The sequence below is a fragment of the Suillus subalutaceus genome, assembly GCF_016647625.1.
Source record: "Suillus subalutaceus strain FC151 chromosome Unknown DFJ58scaffold_80, whole genome shotgun sequence".
Classification (NCBI taxonomy): Eukaryota; Fungi; Basidiomycota; class Agaricomycetes; order Boletales; family Suillaceae; genus Suillus; species Suillus subalutaceus.
In genome coordinates this window covers 194,497-217,951 of record NW_024540329.1, presented here as the reverse complement: position 1 = coordinate 217,951, position 23,455 = coordinate 194,497, and the positions used below count along the sequence as shown (strand labels likewise).

Genomic DNA, 23,455 nt, shown 5'->3' with positions numbered 1-23,455 from the left:
GTTAACGCACGAGATGAAGCACTCACAAGTCCCACAGTGATGGATGCCGCCACGCTGCACCGGAAACAGTGAGTACATACCCATCATGTGTCAATACCAAGGAACTTGCGTTGTTATCAAACCCGTTTGCGAGCAGAATATGATGAGTTTCGTGATCATTTGGTTCGTTCTGAACACCGAGAAGGTCAATTACAGAGGTTAATTTTATACTCGAACTAATTAATCACCTTCGGAATACAGTCCTGTGTTTGTGGAGAATATAGGCCAAAGTTCCAGCGATAAGAACATCGTTGATCGCTGAACAACCAAGTGAAATCGAAATAGACCACTTCATCCTTGTGAGTTGCATCCCGATCAAAGGTAGAACAAACTTACAATAACCGTGACATTATAGTTAAGATCATCACGTAGTTTGAAGCTGTTTCCGTATTTGAGAAACGCCTGACAGGGTGATGAAATTTGACCTACATGCAGATTGTGCTAAGAAGACCAAAAACTGTTTTCCGTGATTAAGTAGCGATTATTCGTCGCAGGATAAACGTAAACTACCGCACCTTGCTCCATGACACAAAATGCAATCTGATTGGCGCAATTGGTCACAGTTTCCACGCCAGCCAAACGCAGTGCCTACCAAATGAATGATATTCTCCGTCTGTCATAAAGAATTTTCTCAACTTTACGTGCACATCAGAAAGAACCATGATAGTTGTAAGTGAGTAGCACGTACGTCTGAAAACCCTATGTACGAAAACGCCGTGCACAAGGGACGTGGTCAAGCACTGTGGAACGACAGTGAGCTTAATTAGGTCGAGAGAGGAAAAGCCCCGACACCCATTCCGGTATAAAGCGCCCATTCTCTGTCGTTCTGTCAGAAAGCAGAAAGCGTCTTGATGAATAACCGACGATACTGACGTCAACAGATGGCCAAGGAAACGAGATCTATCCTCGAACTCCATCGTATGAATGGACGAGAGCCGAGAAATAATTACCCTAGCAGGACTTCCAGTGGCCAGTACTACATTTTCCATAGGGACTCACATTTGAGCAGCTTGTATTAACCTGTAATGCAAGCGTCAATCTTTCCGTCAACTGCATGCATAACAGAGATATTTACCAGATGAAGGTAACCTGTCTGCACTGTCAGCGATTAGTCTGTGATATGCAACGTGATTCATACAATAACTTTGTTCTGCATGTTTTCCTGAGATCGAATTTTATGTCTCCAGAAATAGATCCAGACTTGTGCGGTCAAAATTAAGAAAACTCTATCGACGTTCGTTAGCATATTGCCATTGATATGGTTCTCGATAACACAATCATACATAGATGATACCAAGACCAGTCATAAAGGAAGCCATGTTTGCGCTTACAAAACTGTATACCTCCGCGACTTGGGTCATGGTGCGAATATTTAGTTGCTGACGTTTTCTGATTCTCAGGCTTGTGAAGAGGATGAGATGTAGGTCAAAGAAGAAGAGTAACCGTACTGAGAATATTTCGAGTGCTATCTAGCATCGCTGATAGTACCTGTAACAGGATATATAGGGCCGGTGAATGTTTCAGGTAGACCGCGAGAAGATGTGAGCGCAGCGCTCAGCCTACTATAGTACTGGGGGATCATGCAATTGAGCTGTTCTTAGAAGTAGTGTTCAAGTTCGGAACTTGGTTAATCATTTTTGTGACATCTGTCAGTGTCACTGTCAGCGTTAGTAGGGAATTGTGGCTGTGCACCACTGCCCCGTGGAAGTCCCGCGGAAGGCTATGGCCGATAATCTTTTTATACGATTTCTACTCGCTCGCGATCACCAGCTACAGTAACATTGATTCATACATTCAAAGAAGTAGAATGCAAGTACTGGCCAGGAAGTTCGATCATGCGCGTGAGATACGGCGCTCGAGCGCTCAACATTCACCGACTCCAGGAGACACGTCTTCCAATGCTATGGACGAGGTCCTATCCACGTATAGACGTTCTCCATGCCGTCAGTCCTCTCGATATGTTTCCCAGTCTTCAAATTCCATGCCCGGAGCGAACCGTCGCTTGAACAAGTCACTATCCGCAGTCCGTCTGGCAGATGCCAGTGTGTCATTCGAATTTCTGGCTGGGCGCTATCGCTGATGTCTTCCGCGCAGTGCATATAGGGCACAGTTCCGTCTCAGCTTTCACTCAACAAAATCCACAATCTCTACTAGTTCTTAGAAGAGCTGACCCACGGACGCAAGGAGGCTATAAGCATCTGTCAATTCCGAGGCAGAATTGAGTATCCCCAGATCTATTTGGTCTAGCTAGGGGAGACTAAAGCTGTGTAGCTGACTATGATTATGGATTGTGGACCGCACTCCGCGGCTATGTGTTATGTTTATTTTTAATATTCACTTCACCCAGAACTTTTCCATTCACTGATGCTCTCGGCGCGAGATCATCATAACCCTCCAGAAATAGTCAAGGCGATGGCTGTCCTGAGAAGGCGTCATGACACCACATACCCGAAATAACTGAGGCAGATATCTTGCAAACAGCGACACCCTCAGTCGGATGATGCGATATCCAGGAGCTGTTAAGGTGTCGCACTTTGTGGGATCAGTGATCCAGAACAAATTTACGCCTGTATCATTTCGTGAACAACGTGGTACTGCCCAGCTGGGCCCGTCGTCAACATCTTCCCGTCACGGAACGCCGCAGACTGCAATCGGAATCTGATATATTGATGGACGTCATACGCAGCAAGTCGCTCGGGATACTTGACAGTTGTAGAGTTGGAGTCGATGATATGGCGTGGGCGCGCAGGATATGGTCAAAGGGACAGGCGGGCGGTAATAGATGTACTCATATTTCAAGTGCAATTCGCGACAGTAAGAACTAGATCGTGAAGCTTTGAAGAACTGTCAGCCAAGTTGTCGCCGTGGCCGCACATCTCACAACAGTTCGACACTGCCGTCGGTTGATTTACGAAATGAGGGGTTGTCCGTTTCGCCCAGCTTCGTCTAATGCAAAAACATTGAGTTAAGGTGCTGGGACCGAGCACGGGCTGTTGACCGACCATGTCATGTATCGGATATACATAGCTGACATCGCATTCTGCTGTCGATATCAACCGAAATGCGTTAAACTGCAAATGATGGGAATGGAAGGTGGTGTGAATGAGGAGTGAGCGGAATGTACGGTCCGGGTGAAGAGACAAAGCAACCACAAAGACAAAGAATGCCAGTGGTGCCGGCTCCTTCCGAGCACTCAAAACCGGCGATTCCAGGTGTCGATCATGATATCGTGCTTGACTTGATTGCGCACAAAGGATCATCATCTTCCACGCCTACCTTTGTCTACTGATCTCATCACGGAAATCCTGGAGAACATCAAAGGGAAATTGTATTTGAACGAAAGCTACAACGTTTTGTAAACAAAGGGACGTGGACGTCCGATACTAGTAAGTGCACAAAGCAAAGGGTTGATAAGCACGCTCTGAATCGTCGCCTTTGACACTCACCCATAATATTTAAGATGAAAATTATCCGTGAATTCCTTCGTAGCGGCGTACCGGTACGCCCATCACCTTTCTCCCCTGCCAGCAGTCGTTATAGAATCGCACGTTCGACGCTAGAGTTCGTGGTGAATCACAGTATCTGCTCCATCGAGGACTGACTTACTGCTGAATCCCATCACCTGTCCTCGTCCTCATCCTCTTCTGACTCTCCCTCTTCCCAATTTTCACCGCTCGCGTCAAATGAGGAGGTGGTTGGTGGGCGCGGTTCTGGATTTAGCTGAAAAAACCAGTCTCTTCTCCTGGTTAGTGCTTTATCTTCCTATAAATTTAGTTAGTTATTATTCCGTTCATAGGAGAAATTAACTCACCTCTAGCTCGAGGATGCCCGGGCACTTGCTCCTGTGCTTGACCCACAGTCCAGGATAGTACCTGGAGCGTTTGTCAAGGCTGATGGCCTTCTGACATCCGCGACACCTGACGGATGTGGGTTGCACATCCTCGGTGTACTCGTCGTTTCGAGCTCCTGCTTTCTCTGGTCCTCCTTTCTCCGCTTTCTACCGCCCGCGACGACTTCATCACCGCGATTGCCCTTATCGATGCCCAAGCTCTCAGGAATGACCTGCGGAGGGCTTATCGCATATTGTGGGTCGTGTGGGTCGGAGCGGGGAGGTGAATTGGCGAGCAGATAAAGCCCGCCCTTGCAGACCAGCGAGTGATCATGAGAAGGCGACTGACCGTGGGCCAGTCGGTGCCTTCGGCATAAACGAAAACGACTGACACCTGGACCTGCCGCAATTTAGCGTGTGGGTTTGGGCGGCCGTTTTGTTTGTGTCGTTGCATTGACTGGCGATGCAGTCATTGCTGTTGATTGCACGGCGGCTGAGGGACTGGCGGTTGATTTTTGCATTTGTTTTACTGGGGGAGTGTCCTTTCAGATGTAGATGGGGAATTTGTTGCAGTGGCGCGAAGTTTTCTTTTCTTTTAAGGCCCTTCTCGGAGTTGTATTGTTCGCCCTCAATACACGTGGTATTTTTTTTCATTCCGACTTCTGTCCATTGAGGTGACGTACCCTATGTCGGACAGTACTAACTAGTCTGCAACACCTGGACTCGCGAATACCCCAGCGTAGGGGTATACGCGCAGCCATTGGGTGACTACTCTCTGTGTGGCGTGAAGTGTAAGTGCGCCAAGTACGCATGGTATTCCAAGGCGGACAATCACTCTTATGAAAGTCATTCATAGCAGGCTAATGGTATCTATTATCTCTTGTCGCTCTCCTAGATGAGTTGACGATCCCAAGGCTTTCCAAGTTGCAGGGTACGTTTTCTCGTCGTGAAAGTGAACCCCGCCTGACATGATCGTTCCAGAAAAACCATCAGAGTCAAGATAGTATATCTACTCTGGCCGCCGCCAGGACAAATTGTGGATTTTCCCACATGTTTGGAACTTCTTTAGGCCTACAATAGGGATGGTGAAGACACTTAGTCATGATGGTGCCTTTCTTGCGGGCGGTCACCGGTCAGTTCTGCTGTCGTCTTCTTGTCCAGTGCACAATGCCAGACTCCGCACGCATAACCTAGTTCCCCCCAACTGGCAGGCAGGGCTTAGATTCAGGCAAATAAGACACAGCAGGTTCGGTGACCATGCCTCCGTTCAAGCGACTGATTGATTCGCATAGTTTAATCTAGAGTAAAAATCAGCCCTGGTTGCAAAAGGCATCCCGCCCCCACCTTTGCTGAAATCCTATGATGAAGAAAGACTTCCAGTCATACAAAGATTCTCGTCAAATTGAACAATACATTTTCATTCTCTCATCAGCTCTGCTTGATATTGACTGTCGTCAGAGCTTAATTGTTTTGAACACGCGATCTTGCTCTCGATTTGCAAGCGATGGGCGCACTCAAAGAACCTTACTTATAGCGAGAGTGCTTACGATTATCTTGTTGCTGTAGATGTCGTCCAAATCAATCACTTCTGATTTTCTCAGTCCCGTTCGGCATTGTTATGCTATTTACCAGCGCTAGCAATCCGGAAGGTGTTTCAAGTATCTAACATTCCGGACAGCACTCCTTCCCAGACCAGCAGAAGACACTGATGGTCGATCTACGCCCACCCACAGAGTTTAGTCGCGATAATCCAATAAATCTGCGTTTGATCGTCATGGTTGATATATACACATGCAGCATACAAGGTTACGAAGGTTCGACGTTCAGCCAACCGTGCCCTGTCTGTCCCTTCGACAGGCTCACACGGTGCTCAATGGACGGCAGAGCCTGATCCGCAAGATGGTGCAGTCCTCGTAATTCATGGCGAGTCTGCTTGTGCGGTCTTCACGGTCTATTCACCAGCAGCGATGCAGAACACAGTGACTTTACGTGTGATATAACACGATCCTCATTAGTGACTTCACCTGACGCCGTCGGTGGACAGGGTTGCAATAAGTCGTGGGCCGATGAAGACAACCTGTTCTGTATTGTCAAGTGATATACGACATAATTTCGTACGATAATTTTACTCACTGAGTTTTCCAAGGTCGAATTTTGTGCCTTTGAAAATAGATCCAGACTTGCGCGGTCAAGATGAAGAAAATTCTATTGACCTTGGTTAGATGGTCGCCGATATGGTTCTCGATAACGCAATCATACAGATATACAAATACCAGAATCAGGGGAGACATGCCTCACTAGCGAAACTGTATGCCACCGACCTCCCCCGATTCTATGGAGGATGAGATATAGATCGAAGGGAAAAGATAACTACTGGCATATTGAGCGCTATCTGATCAGCATCGCTACTATTACCGGTAACTGCAAAGGAGGGAGAACGTTTCCGCTAGAGCGCAAAATGAGATCTGCGTGCCAGTGCGTAGCGCTCAGCCTAGGCCAAGCTAGGCTGGATTAGTAGCGAAGCTTTGTAAACCATTTTTGTAAAATTTGTCAGCAGTAGAATGAATTGTGGCTCATGAAGCGCCTGAGAACCACACACCAACTACCAAGTACATCCTCTAAGTGCGCACGATCTCTTGCAAGTGACAGGCTTTCGTGGAGGACCACAGACAGTACTATCGTGACCTTCTATACAGTCTTTACTCGCTCACGATCGCCAGCTACCCCAGTCATGCCTCCAAAGAAGCAGAACGCACCCTCAGGTTCGAAGGTTAAGGATGACAAGGTAGATCATCACGCAGCTACATCTCAGGAAAGAACTGATTGATCAGTTACTCTACGAAGACTTTTGGCATGAAGAATGTAGGCACAGTCGTCACTTCTTGTCGATATTTTCTTGACCGTGTATACAGAAAAATAAATCTGCCAAGGTCCAGAAGCAGGTGCAGATCTTGCAGCAGCAGCAAGCTATGACCGGAAAGTCCAAGGAAGCGATTGCAAAGGAGAAAGAAAAGGAACTGCGCGAGAAAGCGAAATTCGAGGAGGAGAAGCGCAGGAAAGAGGAAGCTGCTTTGTTCAAGCCTGTTCAGACACAGAAAGTTCCTTTCGGAGTCGATCCCAAAACGGTGCTTTGCGCTTTCTACAAAGCCGGAAACTGTGAGAAGGGTAACAAGTGCAAATTCAGCCATGACCTCAATGTTGGTCGCAAGGTGGAGAAGAAGAATCTGTATGAAGATAGCAGGGAAGACCAGATGAAAGGTACGGTGTTCGTGAATCAACTGACCGAGTCTCTCATCGTGTCCTCTATCAGATACTATGGAGAACTGGGACGAAGAGAAGCTACGGAATGTAGTCCTATCGAAGCACGGCAATCCTAGAACAACGACAGACGTGGGTCGGGATGCATCACCGCTCGGACCTCTACTCAACGTACGTATAGATCGTATGCAAATTTTTTATCGAGGCCATCGAGACTCAAAAGTGCGGAAATTTTGAACTCTGCATTTTGACCGACTTACAATCATTTTCTTTCAAGGTTTGGGTGGTTCTGGGAATGCCCTAATGGAAATGAAAAGTGCCAATACAGGCATGCTTTACCTCCTGGGTTTGTGCTCAAATCGGAGCGCAAGGCAGCCGAAGAGGCAGCGAAATCCAACATTATCAGTCTGGAAGACTTCCTTGAAATTCAGGCGAGTGTAATCAAGGAGTAATGCGATTCCCCAAAGGATCTCACGTTGCGAAATCACAGCGCCACAAACTAGGGTCAAATTTAACTCCAGTCACTCCAGAGACTTTCGCGATATGGAAGAAAACTAGAATGGACAAGAAAGAGGCCGAGGTAGACGCAATGCGGAAAGCGAAGAGACGCAGCATGCGGCTGGTAAGAACTCAGGCATGAGTGGACGAGATTTGGTACGTAGTAATAGGACAATACGCAATCATCCCCTATTAACTCAAGAGAATTCTAGTTCCAATACAATCCAGAATGGTTCGAAGACGACGAAGAAGAAACCGAAGACTGGGATCTATCGGTATACCGTCGGGAGCAGGGCGACTCGGAAGATGTTGCAAGGGTTGAAGGCGACGTTCAAAACGTCAGGATATATGATGTGATGGAGATGGCGATTCTGGGGGGGCATTATCGGATGGCACGTAGTATATTTTATTGTGTGCTTTGCTTCAGGAAGTCATATGCATTCCTCCTTGTCACTTGACCATTCCTGAGTCTATTTACACTCACGCTTGTCGTTAAAATCCGCTTAATTTGCGTGACTGTTCCAACTCGGAAGACTCCAATAATTCAACCGTGACGTTGAACTTCTACCTCTTTCATTTATTTCTCTATTTGCAAGTCTACTCTTCCTATAGTTCAAACTAGATCTTAGTATATGAAATGTCTCGCATTCCTCAACCATCTCCACGTCCAACAGTGAAGGCCCCCTCGTGCCACCTTCTCGCTCACGGGCTCCGTCGCCGTCCAAGCCTGCCGCCAGTGCATCTTCCCCTCGCGTGAGGACTAAGTCGGTCCCAAAATCTCCGTCTAAGGCTATTCGTAGGCCACCACCTGTCGAAAATGAGCCACCTGTTCCCAAACCAATATTGAGCATCAAGGAAGCTGGTCGCTCTCAAGCGAGCTGAAGCGAGAAAGGCCGTATCTACTTCTTCATCCCGAGTAGGCCTTGGCCATAGTGCAGGCTTTGGTGATTTTGAGAACCTCGAAGATGCAGATCCGGTGGTAGCGAAGAAGAACGAAGAAGAAACACCCGAATTAGGGAGGTGGTCTGTGAAAGAGACCATTGAGCGTGCTCGAAGCACAGGTGAGTGGATGTGATTCGTATTGGATGCGTGCCGTTGATCAGACAAGGTCACTATTGCAGGTGCCATCAATTTGTCCTCTCGCTCTCTACCATGCATTCCTTCTGCTTTGTTTGACATTCATTTGGGAGTAACTCCTGATCCATTGAAGTCGGTAGCTTCCGAGCCACCCATATCTTCCTCCACGGATGCTTCAAGTTCGTCCAGGCGGACTGGTCAACGAGAAGGTCCAGCGTGGTTTGAAGCCCAGACTTGCATGTGCTCAAGTGTGGAATAACGATATTGTCGAAATACAGCACGAAATCTCTCTCTTTGGATCGCTGAAGACCGTTGATGTAAGTGTTGACCACATCTTTCCGTGATAGATGGTATTTATATATGGTCCATTGCAAGTTGCATCAAAACAAGATTGTTCTCCTACCTGATACCTTTGCCGACCTTACGGCTTTAACTACCCTAGATCTTTCTCATAATTCCCTCGCGGCGCTACCTTCAAATATCTTCGCCTTACCCAATCTCACGGTCATGAACCTGTCCCATAACTGCCCTCTGCGAGCTCTCCTTTGGTGCCCGGTTCTCGAAGTCTTCCTCACAGAAAGCGCGAAACGATACCTTCAGTTCCGGGGGATTCTTTGGTCCTGTCATTACGAGAGCCTCATCGCCACTACCACGCCTTTCTGTCCTGGACGCGTCTCACAATAAACTCACCGCTTTTTCCATAGACCACGCCAATCTGCCTCCGTTGATCACAAAAGCTGACTTTGCCGCGAATCCCTTAGCTTTGGGAGACTCGAACTCGACAGCTGCATTTATTCGAGCCCTTAGTCATTTGGAACTTCTCAAGGAACTTCGTTGTGAAACCGCCGACATCGGCGATGATGCTTTCCCCAGTGACTTATCCACTTCGAAAATCCATTGTTTCCCTCGGTTGCAGATCCTTGATATGGGTGAAACTCGGGCTACCATGGAAGGCTTGCAATCTGCGTTGTCTGGGCTAAAGCAGGATATTACGTACGATTTCACTACTGAGCAGCCTCCCGATGGCACTCTGAGGGTGTCTGTCGGCAAAAAGGTTGTTCGGGAAGCTTGGGAGATAGAGGCAGAAAGAAGGGTGAAGAGCCGTGTGTCTAAAAGTGTGGCAGATGCGGAAAGTACTGGTGGTTCCAGCAAAATGGACGTAGGCCAAAACAATGCGGATGTAGTCAAGGAGGCTTGGGAGATCGAGGCAGAACAGGGTTTGTTAACGGAGGGTGGACGGCGGGCGGGCAAGAGCGGCGGCGGCAATGCCTGCAGCAGATATTGCAACACCTTTGAAGCCTAGCTCCCTTATCGGACACGGGCGCCCACCTACGCCTGCTAGCACCTCGCAACCATCATCGAGCACAAGTTTAACGAATCCGCAATACTACCATGCTACCACTCAAACGCTCACTTTACCCCCGCTCTCAGCTCCGACAAAGAGTCATGCTCGATCCTTCTCTTTAGCAACTCCATTCTCGAGTGCACCATCCTCTCAAGGCAAAACTGATTTTGCCCTGCCTACATTGACACTTCCCCTCGTTGCCATATCAGCTCAGTCGTTTGCACAGACGCTTAAGATTCTCGTGTTACGCAACCGCAAATTCGATCTTTGCGTTTCTCTCCCAACCACTGGCGAGGTCTTACTCCCAAGCCTGGAGGAACTCGTTCTGGATGGGTGTGGATTCGGTGATCAAGTCTCCGTGTCGCATCAAATTGACACGGGGACTACCACACCTCCGCGCTCGAACGATACACTTCTACCTTTATTGACGCGCTTTTTCCCGAGTCTTCGAACGTTGGATTTATCTTATAACGCTCTTACGTCAGCTTCGCTGCGGCAGGACATCTTGTCTTCCCTCATCCTGGCAGACAACTCCAATTCCCGTAAAGGCCTCAGGCATCTCAGACTCCGTGGCAATCGAATCGACGAACTTGATGCTTTCCAGGGCATCGCAGATCTGTTCAAAGGTAACCGTTCGGTGCCCGATTGGAAATTAGAGGAACTAGACCTCAGAGACAACGAGATTTCCAAGCTTCCTGCAGAACTTGGTCTTTTGCCTTTGGACGTCTTCTTGGTGGATGGTAACTTGTGAGTAGTTCAGCGTGCATTAATTGTATACATAGTGATGTTTATGCGCTTGGTAGGTTCCGTATACCTCAGAGGAAGGTTTGGGAAAGGGAAGGGACGAGGGGCCTTTTGAGCTGGCTGAGAGGTCGCTTGGAATGATACCCACGCTGATGTGACTCCTTGCATTGGTCTTCCTTAGTTTGATAGTGATGATTTCTCCCGCTGTCTTTAAATTGCGAGTTGATGGTGTCTTTTGATTCAGTGACTTATTGAGTGGCCCAAGCTTTCAGTTCGGAGTTCTTACCTTGCTGAAAAACGAGACCAGACACGCTTCAGTTGCTTGTGTATCAGTGCGAGCAGCATCAATATTGAATGCTGCATGAGGTGGATGGTAGGTCGTGACAATATTGAAAGGGCTCCAAGGTAAGCTGTTACGCGGCTGGCCAACGGAAAGAAAAAAGCGCTATATCTCAGTCTGAATAACACATCATTAGTGATGTCGGTCAAACCACTAGTAACTCGTCCGTCGTCCATCAGCCGTACTGCACCCATGCGAAAGCAGAAACACGACTCGCTGTAATTCATTGTCGCGACATGCCACTCAACCTGCTACACATTCCCAGATGGCCTACGATGCCGGTGAGTCGTGTGGTTAAAGGATGCAACCTACTCATACTCACTGTAACGCCAATTCCAGCAAGCATGAATAAGCATCGCAGCACTTTAGAGGGACATTCATCGCTGAGACTACAGAAGGCTGGCCTGCTTCTAGGTGCTGAATATTTTGCAGGCAGAACTCCATGGCGATGTAGCGGTACCTTCACGGTCCGACCGCAACTTCGTCAACATTTTGACGTGGCAACCTCGACTACCATGTACTGCCTTGTCTCCGATAGGGTCGTCAGAGTCTGGTACGAGGTTACTACATGCACTAGCAGATATAGTTACATAGGTGATGAAATACATCATGCTCCTTAGAATCGCGATTCGGACAGTGCCATAGAGCCGGCAAAATCAACTCGTCATCGAGTCCATGGCGTTATCTAATAAAACTCAGGTCGTACTCAAGAGTGAAGTACAAGCTCGACTTAGGTATAATGTGTTAACTGATATGGCGAGATTATATAACTTCTGACGGCGATCGCCTCCATAAGTTACGGTTCCCTCAGCTCAAGCTTGCAAAGATCACGTATGCTCTTCGCCCACTCCTCACGTCTACCTCTGCACGAAGCAAGATAGCTAAGTTGCTCCGGCGTGGGATAGTGGACGAGGAACATAAACAAATAGTCTGACATGTCGCTCTGTTGGACCACTGAAAAGGTATTTTCTCCACTTCTGATGAAAGCAGAGATATCGATGCAATTATCTGGAGTAACCTGTCAAATAGAACCTTTCAACTTCGTTGTAATTTAGTATGCATACTGATACTCACGAAAATCGGTGGAGCTAGTGGAATGATAAAATCCTTCCCGTCCCGCTTCGTCTGCAGTGAAAGGTCCCCAGATGTGGGCCACGAGCATGGCGAACGCATCAGTATCTCAATGCGTGGCGTAAGTCCATCACCTTCTAGTGGATTGGATGGGAGACTAGGGAGGTGATAGCAAGCGAACGACACACAAACACTTTGTTCCAAATCTCTGTGAACCGCTAAATTTACGTACGGACAAGATAAAATTGTCACATACGACGTTAGTGAGGACTTAGTACGCTTCGACTTCGCCCACCGAGCAATGTAGGAATAATGTAAATCATCGAGATTGAAAGTGATGTTAATGGTGTTGCGAGCTGATTCAAGTCCTCTCCGATATATCATCACAGCCATATCCCCCTCCAAATCTCGGGGAATTGGCCTGCGGAGTGGCAACTAGACACGACGGAAAATCGCCTTTTTTGACTCCCACATAGTCCGAAGGTGTCGCGGGTGGTTTCGTTGGAGCTAGGAAATCCGTGTTTTGTTTTAGCGAGGACGTAGTAACATCGGGAGCTGGCGCACCCGAGGGATGTATGTCTGAGTCTCGAGGCGTATTGTCTGGTTGTAGGCCACTCGTAGCAATATCAGTTACAGCGGGCGTGATTTTTTCTTCGTTTGACTGCTTGACGTCTACAGGAGCTGGAGCCTGGGTAGAAGTACTTCGATCGATGAATGGTTCCCGCAGCTGTAGGCTGGTTCGTTGTCATTAGTTCGCTGGGTGGCGGTCTTGGATATATCCTTCCTGGCACGCGAGATGGCTTTGACTTCTCTGCAGTAGGGGCTACTACTACATTATTCAATAATACAAGCGTACCAGGTTGAGCAGCTGGTGGCTGTTGCGCCTTAAACCATTGTAAGTCGCGGTTTTTGATGTGCTCGGACAGTGAAGATCCCTCAGGCTTGAGTCGGCGCTTAGGCTGCGGTTTGGGGATAGTCCTAACTTCTCGGGATCCGACACTGGGCGGGAGATCTGCTGAGCATGATGTACTAAAAGTCTGCGTTGCCTAGTATGAATTGGTATGTCAGATCACGAATGAACAGGGCGTGTGGCATATCTTACAGGCAATTGAACTGACTCCGCTTGCGAACTGCTAGGGAACGTCAGCTGCATGCTTGGGGTCGCGTCCTGGGTCAGTGTAACTGCCGGCATACGTAGTGCTGAGGTGGTGTTCTAAGCAAGATTTTGCCATCCCTCGAAACAGTACAGACCAAGCTTAGTACGTGCACGGGAACAAAGGACAAGAACTGTACAGTTGATGACCAAGTGGGCATAAAGCAAAGACTTTTCTTTCAATCTAAAAGTTGCTTTGTCGAAAACTTTAGACAATGCTAGTCTGTTACTCCCTCTGAGACCTTCTTCGAGCCTTGTAACTCGCTGATCTCTGAGACTTCGCCACGGCACCCTGCGTGTTTATTCACCTTCTACCTGCCAGCCTTAGTACTCCACACGAGCATGCTCTTACTAAAGATTTATCGCTTTTACATCAGCTCAAGAAGCTTGCAGAGACATGCGATTATTCCTCGAATCGCAAAAGAGCAGGGATACATATCAGCCCAATTCCTCTCCTAGTACTAATGTTTGTTTTTTTTTTTTTTTTTTTTTTTTTTTTTTAATCCAGTTTTTTGTCCATTGAGAGGAATACTCTATGTAGGACAGTGCTTTCTAATCTATAGGACCCCCGGTGTCCTTTGGTCTCTGAAGTCGCGAATGCCCTGATGTGGGGCGTGCCCCCATCAGTCCGCCGTTCCCGCCGGCCGTTTTAGACGCGCCCTTCATGTGATGAGATGAGATATAATTCTGCGTTTGTGATGATATAGTGCTTGTGGTGATGGTACGCTTATCTCGTCCGCTTTCGCGGAGTAACAGGAATCTAGTGGAGCGTGTTTTGAGGGAGAAGATGTTAGTGTTCCGTTGTGATCTATTCTCCATATCTCCGAGGCGCCTTTCAAGGTGCGGCTGGTTTCCATGTGTACGAGGGTGTTAGGTTGGTGATGGTTATGAGGTATACTGTAGGATTATGGTGTTTGTAGAGTAGTCTTGGGTATATGTTGATGCTGGTGGTTGCTACATTTGTTTGTGCGATGTGGGGTGGTTACATTGAGTGCGTTGAGTGTGTTATCTTATTTCTACAGGGTGGGTCAGGTCTTGCGTTTTTTGGACATGGGTACTTCACCGAAAGTGTTCTTGAGGCGTTTGGTTTCGTTGACATATTTGACTAAATGAGCAATGGCTTCTGCGCTTGTTAGGAGAAAGGGTATGGATGATGCGTCCTCGGCCGAGTTCGTTTGTAGCATGTGTCTTTGTTTCTGATAATGAGGGCATTTCTAGCAGATAGTGGTGAACGGTTTCTTCTGTGTCTGGGCAGTGGGGGCAATGCGGGTTTTCGGTTTTGTTGATTCGGTGGAGATGGCGGTTTAATGGATATGTTGAGAGCGGAGGGTCATGAGGAGTCCTGTGAGACGCTTTGGGAAGTTAGCAGTTAGTTTGATGAACGCTCGGTTGATAACATTTGGGTCTATTTGTTGAAAACGTGCGTATCTAGGAGACTTGGTCCATAGTCTCGTCCATCTTGTGTGAGTTTCTTGGTGATGTGCCTGCTTTAACGCTGATATACTGAGAGGGAGTGATCCATGGCGCAGGTAAGTTGGAAGGTCTTCGCGTGGGCTGTTGTTGTCCGCTGCTTGTCGCTGCTTTCTTTGCTTCGATGTCGGCCATCTCGTTTCCGTGAATGTCTTCATGTCCTGGTGACCACCGGAGAGTGACGTCAAAGTTGGGGTATGTTCTTGCTAGTTTGCGCATTTCTCTGACGAAACAGTTTGCGATGTATGAGCCCAGGGCGTGCTCGCGAGTTCTCTCCTGATTTAAGCGCTGCTTGATTGTCGATGGAAATTGATAGCGGGAAGGTTAGATTTGGTTCTGTTGAGATTAGTTTCGCTGCTAATGTTAATCCTACCTCTTCCGCTTCGTAGACTGTGTGTTCGTCTTCGTTACCTAGGTGAAATCTTAGGATTCTGGGTCTTGCGCCTGCTCTGAATAATATGGCTGCCGCGCCTATGTTTTTCTTATATCCAGATCCGTCGCAATAGACCTGGATCTCGTCCTCTAAGTTCGCGTGTTCTTCTATGGCCTTCTTTCTTTCTGATATTTGGGTTTTGTAGGGGCATGGTGAGGACGGCGCTATTGTCGTTGGTTTGAGTGATTCTATCTCGTCTGGGTTGATAGCAAAGAGATGTGTGAGTCTGTGGAGCGAGGAGCGGTGAGACGTTACGTAGCGTCCTGCAGCGCGTCTGACTGGTCCGTGTAGCGGATGAGTTTTTGGGAGTGCGGATATGCGGACGATGGCTCTGTGGCAGAAATTCTGGAGGAGTAGGGTAATTGGGAGGACGTTAGCGTGGACTTCTAGTAGGTCAGTGGCGGTACTTCTCATTGCTCCCGTTATTGCTAAGAGTGCGATTCGTTGGACTGATGTTAGTCGCTTTGCTGTTCCTAGGGAGCCTTTCTGGGGTGTGTCTGAGCCGTCTCTGAATGCCGGGGAGAACCAAAGGTCGGCTGCGTATATCATCTTGGGTATGGCGACTGCTTGATATAGTTGGCGCATGAGATGGGTCGGTATTCCTTTGGCCATCGTTGAGAGTCTTCGGATTTGAAGTACGTACGCCGTTCCTTCGCTACTGCGTTATCTATTTGGGCTTTCCAGCGTAGCTCCTGGTCTAGAATGACTCCGAGGAATTTGTGGGTGGGGGAGGGCCGTATCGTTATATCTTGGAGTGTCATGTTCGGGCGTTCTTTGTTCCTGTTCATTGAAAAATCTATTAGTGCGAATTTGCTGGTTTCGAAGCGGGAGTTGTGATTTCTGGACCATTCGAAGCCTCCTCCGTCTCGTTCTAACATGTCCTTGAGGATTCGGTGCGTCGTTTCGAAGTCCTTGCCTATTGCTATGAATGCCGTATCGTCTACAAAAGCCAGAGTTAGTTCTTTGAGCGCCTGCCTTCCCGTTCTGGGTCTTGGCTACTTCTACAAGGTCAGAGTTATAAATTATATAGAGTATCATGGATAGGGGGTCCCCTTGGCCTATACCGTTATTGATGGGGATCCATTCAGATGTGTAGTCGTCGAATCTTAGTTGCGTTTTCCTGTTAGTTAGTAGTCGTTCCGTGAAGTCGATTAACTGTCGTGGTAGTCTGCGCTTTTTCATGTTGTGTAGTAGGCGTTTTGTTACTGCGTTCGGGAAAGCTCCTTCGATGTCGAGAAATAATACTGATGCTACTTTCTTTGTTCTCCAGGCGTTGCGGATTGTTTCTTCGAGTAGATGGAGGGAGTCGGAGGTTGATCGTCCCGGGCGACCGCCGAAGTGCGTGTTGGGGAGGAGTTGGTGTCGTTCGAGTAGGAAGGTCATTTGCTCTGCTACTACTGCTGTTAGTAGCTTACCCGTTGTATTAAGTAGTGCTATGGGTCTATATGCCTTGGGGGTGGTGTAGCTTGGCTTGCCTGGTTTTGCGTAGAACTACCGTCGTGAACTGTCTCCAAGGGTCGTAATATGTTCCATGCGAGAAGACTCCGTTGAAGAGGTGTACGAGGTATGGGGTTAGGGTTTCGGAGCAGCGCTTGAACACGATGTTGCAGATGCCGTCTGGTCCTGGAGCTTTGAATCCGCTGAGGTTCGTTATGGCTTTGGTGATTTGGTCCTTGGTAAATGGGGTGTGTCTTGCTATTGGATCTGGGTAGGCGTAGTCAGTCGGTACATTGTCTGTTAGCGGAGGTAATGGGAATAGGGCTTGGGCTATCATTTGGCTCTTCTCTTCGTTCGTGCTTGCTGTGGTAGTCGTTCCGTCGGGTTTGCTTTCGTTAAGGTGGGGATTCTTGTTTTTTCCTCCGTCGTTTGGGGTCGATGTGACGTAGCGGTTGGCGGTCCAGATATCGTTGCCCTCGATGTCCTCTAGCCAGTCTTGCCAGTGTTGCTTCTTGGTTTTCTTGGATAAGGTTCGCGTATTCGTTCTTCGTCTTCTTCAGTTCTTCGTGGACTTCGTGGTGGGAGAGGCTTCTCATCTGATAGGCGGTGCGGTGTAGTTTCATTACTTTTTTGCGTAGTTTGCTGAGGTCTTTGGTCCACCATCGTTTTGAGTGCGGGCAGGGTTTGGAGTTGGGTACGTGTTTCTTCATAGCTTGTGTTATACTACGGGTGATGAGTTCTGCGGTACTAATGTTTGTTCAGAGGGACGTTCACGTATGCCTTGGCGGCCAGTGAGTATATATATCAATCTTCATGTATAAGATACGCTAGAGACAGTAACGACAGGAACACTACCAAGATCAACACATTCTTGGTGAAGCAGGATGTCATTGTAATGAGGGTGGAAAGCACTGGGGAGAGCACTGGGGAAGGAGTGAAAATGAAGCCACATGTAATTACTTTGTATAAAAAACCGTCCTTTCAATTAAAATCGCCGGACTAATGATCATATATCTACCTTGCGGAGCCTTGGAGTGACGCTGCACGGAAAGGGAAGTAGGTGACTAACAAAGTCTTTTATTAGTTGGGACACAGAGGAACGGGAGCGAACGTACGTTGCGATACCACTGAACCATTGTGGTTCGAACTCAATCGCCTCCCCATCTGCACCAATTCGTTTCGAAAATGTAAACATAGCAAGTAGACCGGACATTGCTATCCATACAGATGCGTCAGCAAAATGTCGGCCAACGCAAATCCTGCAGGATGTTCGATGTCATATGAAAAGAAGAGATATCATGACAAACCTTCTTCCAAATCCAAAGGCCATATCGACGGTGTCATCATTGAGGTTGCCATCAGCGTTCAGGAAGCGCTCGGGAGAGAACTGCGAAGGATTTGGGTACTTTTCTTCATTTTGTGACATTGCCCTACAAAGCGGTTGGCCTCTGGGTGATCCCTTGGACATGCGGACTCACCACACATTCGGCACAATAATGGCACCTGTTTACGAGGCTAGCAAGGGAATTCATCAGAAAACATAAAATCTCGTGCCTTTGGGTATATAGTATCCTTCATACATATCGCTATCCACTGACGCATGGGATACTGCTACACAATGCACATTCCCGTAAGAAACGGACGGGCGCCTGAAGACCGTACACGCACATAGGGGCAAAATCGGATGCCAACGAAGAGTTTCCCGAAGGATAGCATCGATATATTGCAGGGACGATCTATCTTCGAAAGTCGGCAACCTCGACGTGCCAACGACGGCATCGATCAAAGCGTGGGCTTTCATTTGTACCTCTGGGAAGAGCACCATGGCAAGGATGAAGATTTGCAATACCGAATCTGTCTAAGCGAAAATCAGAGCAGAGCAAGATAGATCTCTTGAAAACTGAATACCGTTTCGAAAGCAGCTACTCAGACAGTTCTTGTCAATATTATTTCGACACTGTATCCGACTGGTACCCACTTCCAAATGCCGTGGCTGCACATTCTTTGATCATCGATATCTCACCAGAAGTACCTTTTCCGCCGATCCGTCTGAGGGCGTTTGAAACTATGCATGACTGGGCTGTCCCTTCAGCCTTTTGGGACATGTCAGGTGCAAAATATGCGGGAACTCGACCCATACCATTCTTTCGAGCACACGCTGGAAAGGATCGTCCATCCACTCTCGAACCCATTCTCGTGACTGGATGGCCTTCTTCTTGATCGACATACCAGGGAACCATGCTGGTAGTCGAAGAACTGTATAAATAGCATCCAGTCGAGCCCATAAAATTCGACTGAAGACTCACGACTCGGAAATGCGATGAACACAGCAGCCACCTCAGGTCTGAGTTCCTGCACGGCCAACTCGAGAGACGTCCCGATGAGCGCCACCAATGGGTCATCGTACTTTGTATCATAGTCATATGAAGCCGACATTATCACGGAAGATGAAAATCTGGCAGAGAATCGCGATATTAATAATGCACCGCACTGGCCAGCGGAAGAAGACTTACACGCGAATATGGTTTACGAACTCTTCTGGAGTATCAAGCATGTTACACATGAGCTGTTGAGCCTTCTGCTGCTGCATTGGGCGGTAACCTAGAGATGCCTCTGCCCTGAATGCTTGATGGAATATCCTTCTTTGGCGACGCCAGCGAGCTCCGTATCTCATGAGTATGGTGTTGAAATCGAAACCGAGACTGTTACAGACGCTACGGTGTCAAGAACTGTACTGGCAGGTTAATTAAGAATAGCTCCTACAGATTGTTTGTTGGAAGCTCCGGCCTGTCAGAGTAGTTGTATGACCGTTTTCTCCAAAAGCTCGATTGCCACTTTCTCGGAGTTGATCACAATAATATGTTGGCCGAAAAGGTGCGAGTATACAATATCGCCTAGCAGGAGACCATTTAGCAAAATTCTGCGTAGTCATATTTATGTTTCCGTGTCATCGCACTCACCGTATTGTTTACCCCATTCCGTGTAAGCCAACCATGGGGCATTGATGTCAATCCCCCGGATATTGCCAATGATTGGCATAGGCCGCGGTCCCGGCGGCAGCGGAAGCACTTTTCTCTTCTCCCTGACATAACAGACCGCACCAACAAGAGCGGCACAGGTCAAGGCGCCAATGTAGATGTCTCTCCAGCCCGACGACATGATGGGGATGAAAGAACTGTGTTTCGGGCGTGTCAATTTATATGTATGCCGCTGAGCAAAAACTTTTTACATGACTCAATTCAATTGCAATACAGTCTTCGCGTCCAGACTCGAGTCTCCAGGGCAGGTGCCTTGTGGTGCGCAGTTCGCCGCGAATATCATGACGGGCTCGGAAGCGGTGTGCCAGTATACCGTGACAAAGCTGGTTCTACATGTCCGCGAGTTACACACGTACGACTTGTACTTATTCCAGTGAGTACTTACTAGGAGGGAATAAGATATCGGTACGATGTCTTTGAATGCGTAGGTCTAGGTGTTTGCAAGCATACCAACGATAATTCGAAACTGCTCAACCCTAACTTGAAAATGTCGTTGTCAACTTGTCAATGTCAACTTCACCGTGACCTTACGGCCGTCCTCTCGTAAATTACATAGACGGTCCCTAAATCTTTCCTGATTTGGCGGCTAAACCTTCGCATATTAGCCAACTTTCGTTCTCTATAGCGTGAAGCCGAAGTGGGGGTGGAAAGGTTTAGGTCCGTCTAAAGACAGCGCCCGCAATTTAAAGGCTCCGTAAGGTCAAGCAGCACTTTATGTAAGCGAGTCAGACTCGTGACTTGTAATGTAAAGCTCCAGACTGAGACGGTGCATTAAAGATCGCTTTACTCGTGCCTTCTACGCCTGTCTCGTGGTACATTTGTATCCTCAAGATGTGCTCACGCGAATCGATATCTTCCTCCTGTATCACAGAAAACAAGTTTTTCTGCATGCTCAATCAGCATGTTTACGCTTCTTCCGCAACACCCTTGCAAGTAGACGATTGAGGGCTCGTCGTTTCAAGGCTACATCCCTCCTTGTCTCCTTTCCTCTACCAGATTGGCCATTCAGGTGGACTTCAACAGCTACTTTACCGGTTGCAAAAAGACCTACACTCGGCCGTAAACAAACACTTTCGGTATGTCGGGTCCGTTCTTTAGCTAGCTAAACTTGAACACCAATGTTACGCGTCTAGCTGGTCGAAATGCTTCCCTTTGCCTCATCAATCTGCATCCTTGGTGCTCTCGTCTGTGGTTCTTTCGCACTACAAAGCTCCCCAACAGTCTCCACAACGCTGTGGCGGCACTTGTTCGTTTGACCCCAAGAAGTACCGCGAACCTTGGCTTGACTGACACAGTGAGGATTTCCTGCAAGATGTTCTTTGATTCATGCATGTCCCATCTCTGGGTAGTGAAAGAGCGCCTGTGATGGTGATGAGGTCGTCCTTGTGCTTGTATGATAATAGCAAGCTGTAGAATACTTTGATGTAGAGTCAGCCGCACGACCTGCACAATGAAATTAGCATTGCAGGAACTCGAAAAATACATAATCATACCTTTCGGTGCAATGACTGGGCCTAATCAAGATGCACCTCCGAGAATCTATACACCGCAAAAGATATTGTCAGTAGGTTTCGAACCAACTCCAAGAGAAGCAGATTTTGACTCTGTTGTGGTAACCACTTGGTTAAGACGAGTTAGTTGGACCTCTGAAGAAACCGTTCATGAGTCAATGTCAAGGTGTGTTCTTATAGAAAAAGACCTGTGATTCGGCAGGTTTTGAACCTGCGCAGTCGAAAAGAAACAGATTTTGATTCTGTTGCAGTAACTACTTGGCTAAGACCAGTCAAGATGGCTATCCAACAAAACCATCCACAGTGAGTGAATGTCGAAGTATGTCAGGGAAAAAACCTTGTCGTCAGCAAGCTTGACAGATTTTGATTCTGTTGCGGAAATCACCTGGCTTTAAGACCAGTCAAGATGGACCTCCAAGGACTTAGGAAACTATACATGAGTGAATCTTCAAGGCATGATTCAATAACACAAAAAACCTTGTAATCGGCAGGTTTCGAACCTGCACAGCACAATCCAATAGACAGATTTAGATTCTGTCGTGGTAACCACTTTGGCCAGGACGAAGTTGAGGTTCGTCCCCGAGGAAACCATTCGTGAGAGAATCTTCAAGGTGTGCTCCAATAGAAAAAAACCTGTCAATCGGCAAGTTTCGAACCTGCACAGTCCAAGAGAAACAGATTTTGATTCTGTTATGGTGACCTCTTAGCTAAGACCAGTTAGATGAACCTCTGACGAAGCCATCCATGAGTGAATGTCAAGGTCTGTCCGAGAGAGAGAGAAAACTTGCCATCAGCAAAATTCGAAGCTGCACAGTCTCCAAGAGAAACAGATTTCGATTCTGTTGTGGTAATCACTTTAGCCAGTATACTTCGCGAGTTGAGATAAACCTCCGAAGAACTGAATGTTCAAGGCGCGATAAAAGGAAAAAGATCATTGAGCAGGTTTCGAACCTGCAACAGATTTCTGTCCTATCACGCCTGCCCGTCAATGCCCACTGGAGTTTCTCTCCAGTGCCTCCCATCCCCGGGAGGAAAGCGATGAGCCTATCTGTACCTCTCTGTCAGCCGTGTACAAGCGCAGTTTATAAGGGCTTCTGGCAAGGTAAGGATACGAAAATTCACAAGACTGTCTAGCCTAGCTATGCTTAAATGACGATTCAGTTATACAATTGGGTAATTTACTTGCCTGTTATACAATCTTCCATGCAGGGGCTGTCGAAGTATGAATGAAAATGAGTAAGAGATCCCTGTTGTTCGACAAGAATGCAGCTACAATATCTCCAGCGTCCTGCCATTCATCATGTCATTGACATGAGTGATGTCCCCAACTCGTGCCATGATATTGCAACCTGAAGCGATTCTTTTATACTCCCCACCCCGCTGCTGCGCTAGTAAAAGTGCGCTAAAAGGCTGTCCAAGGCGAACAACCAACGCCAACTCTCGCGTGTGAGACCGCGAATCAGCCAGCTCCTGCTCCCCTAGCCAAAGTGCACCCAAACACTGTCCGAGGCGAACGAGAAAGCTCGACTGTCATGTAAGAGACTGCGAACCAGCCGGCTCGTTGTCTGAAGTAGATAAGCTGAGTGGATCATCTGATGGAGACCCAGGCTCAGGCCTATCCGTGCTCTGTATCTCGTCTGCAAAGTCGGGCAGCCCGAGATCATGACGGTTCAATGGACGGATGAGCAAGAATTTCTGCGAGGTGGACCTTCCAGGCCAGAATTGTACCAGCGTGTCCCCTGTTGTGATTTCCAGATCTTGGAGTCCGTCTGCCTTTATATGATAAGTGCAAGGTGTACCGACCCTCCGTTTGACTTTTGTGACTGGAAATGTGATGCAAGGCAGTCGCAATCTGCAATTGGCGAAGCGAGGTGCATTGATGTTATCAAGGATGGTGTAGAGCTACAAAACCGACTCCCAAGCCACATTATTTCGCAGCGAGGAGACCGATGATTGAATCTCATCTTCGGATAGAGATGGCAGTGTGCATGGTGGGCCTCTGTATGAGGCAATTTTGGCTGGCAGACAGCTATTGAAGCTAGATGACTGTCCAACCCAGTCTAGGGCTGTGATGTCGCCCGAGTGAGCGATGATCTCCTGCAAGAGACATCCGAGCGCATTGTGTTTTCTCTCTCCATAGATGACAGGTAGATGGATGCCGAAAATGCCAAACAATGAGTATGCAATGTCTTCCTGCAATGTCGTAACACGG

General features: G+C 47.8%; 6 protein-coding genes across 6 annotated transcripts; 2 read left to right on the top strand and 4 right to left on the bottom strand.

Annotated features, from left to right (window-relative positions):
• Positions 1–36: 36 nt before the first annotated feature.
• Positions 37–1,609, bottom strand: DFJ58DRAFT_796641 (uncharacterized protein). Its single transcript, XM_041390591.1, is given in 13 exon segments — positions 37–54; positions 110–169; positions 194–198; positions 212–214; positions 239–418; positions 632–674; positions 728–779; positions 830–857; positions 913–1,015; positions 1,129–1,132; positions 1,178–1,263; positions 1,334–1,440; positions 1,488–1,609. 8 exon segments carry the CDS (start codon positions 1,398–1,400, stop codon positions 355–357), a joined length of 447 nt encoding a protein of 148 aa, XP_041242086.1. The 5' UTR covers positions 1,401–1,440; positions 1,488–1,609; the 3' UTR covers positions 37–54; positions 110–169; positions 194–198; positions 212–214; positions 239–354.
• Positions 1,610–3,657: 2,048 nt separating this feature from the next.
• Positions 3,658–4,322, bottom strand: DFJ58DRAFT_729940 (uncharacterized protein; the record flags this gene model as incomplete). Its single annotated transcript, XM_041385809.1, has 4 exons — positions 3,658–3,801; positions 3,851–3,911; positions 3,962–4,179; positions 4,218–4,322. 4 exons carry the CDS (start codon positions 4,320–4,322, stop codon positions 3,658–3,660), a joined length of 528 nt encoding a protein of 175 aa, XP_041242085.1.
• A 2,183-nt stretch (positions 4,323–6,505) lies between these two features.
• Positions 6,506–8,132, top strand: DFJ58DRAFT_796615 (uncharacterized protein). Its single transcript, XM_041390590.1, has 10 exons — positions 6,506–6,653; positions 6,713–6,730; positions 6,781–7,126; positions 7,179–7,258; positions 7,308–7,348; positions 7,404–7,557; positions 7,617–7,706; positions 7,733–7,780; positions 7,837–7,977; positions 8,052–8,132. The coding sequence occupies exons 1-10, from the start codon at positions 6,600–6,602 to the stop codon at positions 8,118–8,120; spliced, it is 1,041 nt and encodes a 346-aa protein (XP_041242084.1). The 5' UTR covers positions 6,506–6,599; the 3' UTR covers positions 8,121–8,132.
• DFJ58DRAFT_796612 (uncharacterized protein) lies at positions 8,133–11,033 on the top strand. The gene is made up of 9 exons (XM_041390589.1): positions 8,133–8,377; positions 8,414–8,452; positions 8,480–8,685; positions 8,746–8,910; positions 8,951–9,018; positions 9,077–9,205; positions 9,240–9,933; positions 9,956–10,793; positions 10,850–11,033. The coding sequence occupies exons 1-9, from the start codon at positions 8,262–8,264 to the stop codon at positions 10,929–10,931; spliced, it is 2,337 nt and encodes a 778-aa protein (XP_041242083.1). The 5' UTR covers positions 8,133–8,261; the 3' UTR covers positions 10,932–11,033.
• A 741-nt stretch (positions 11,034–11,774) lies between these two features.
• DFJ58DRAFT_796609 (uncharacterized protein) lies at positions 11,775–13,493 on the bottom strand. The gene is made up of 7 exons (XM_041390588.1): positions 13,304–13,493; positions 12,904–13,247; positions 12,766–12,815; positions 12,638–12,708; positions 12,458–12,600; positions 12,205–12,409; positions 11,775–12,148 (listed from the first exon to the last, which is right to left on the bottom strand). The coding sequence occupies exons 1-7, from the start codon at positions 13,391–13,393 to the stop codon at positions 11,927–11,929; spliced, it is 1,125 nt and encodes a 374-aa protein (XP_041242082.1). The 5' UTR covers positions 13,394–13,493; the 3' UTR covers positions 11,775–11,926.
• Positions 13,494–17,700: 4,207 nt separating this feature from the next.
• On the bottom strand, positions 17,701–19,853 carry DFJ58DRAFT_717102 (cytochrome P450; the record flags this gene model as incomplete). The annotated part of the gene is made up of 14 exons (XM_041384322.1): positions 17,701–17,758; positions 17,810–17,953; positions 18,002–18,124; positions 18,173–18,197; positions 18,249–18,305; positions 18,363–18,552; positions 18,603–18,616; positions 18,673–18,787; positions 18,835–18,950; positions 19,001–19,149; positions 19,208–19,396; positions 19,458–19,474; positions 19,503–19,588; positions 19,655–19,853. The coding sequence occupies 14 exons, from the start codon at positions 19,851–19,853 to the stop codon at positions 17,701–17,703; spliced, it is 1,482 nt and encodes a 493-aa protein (XP_041242081.1).
• Positions 19,854–23,455: the final 3,602 nt, after the last annotated feature.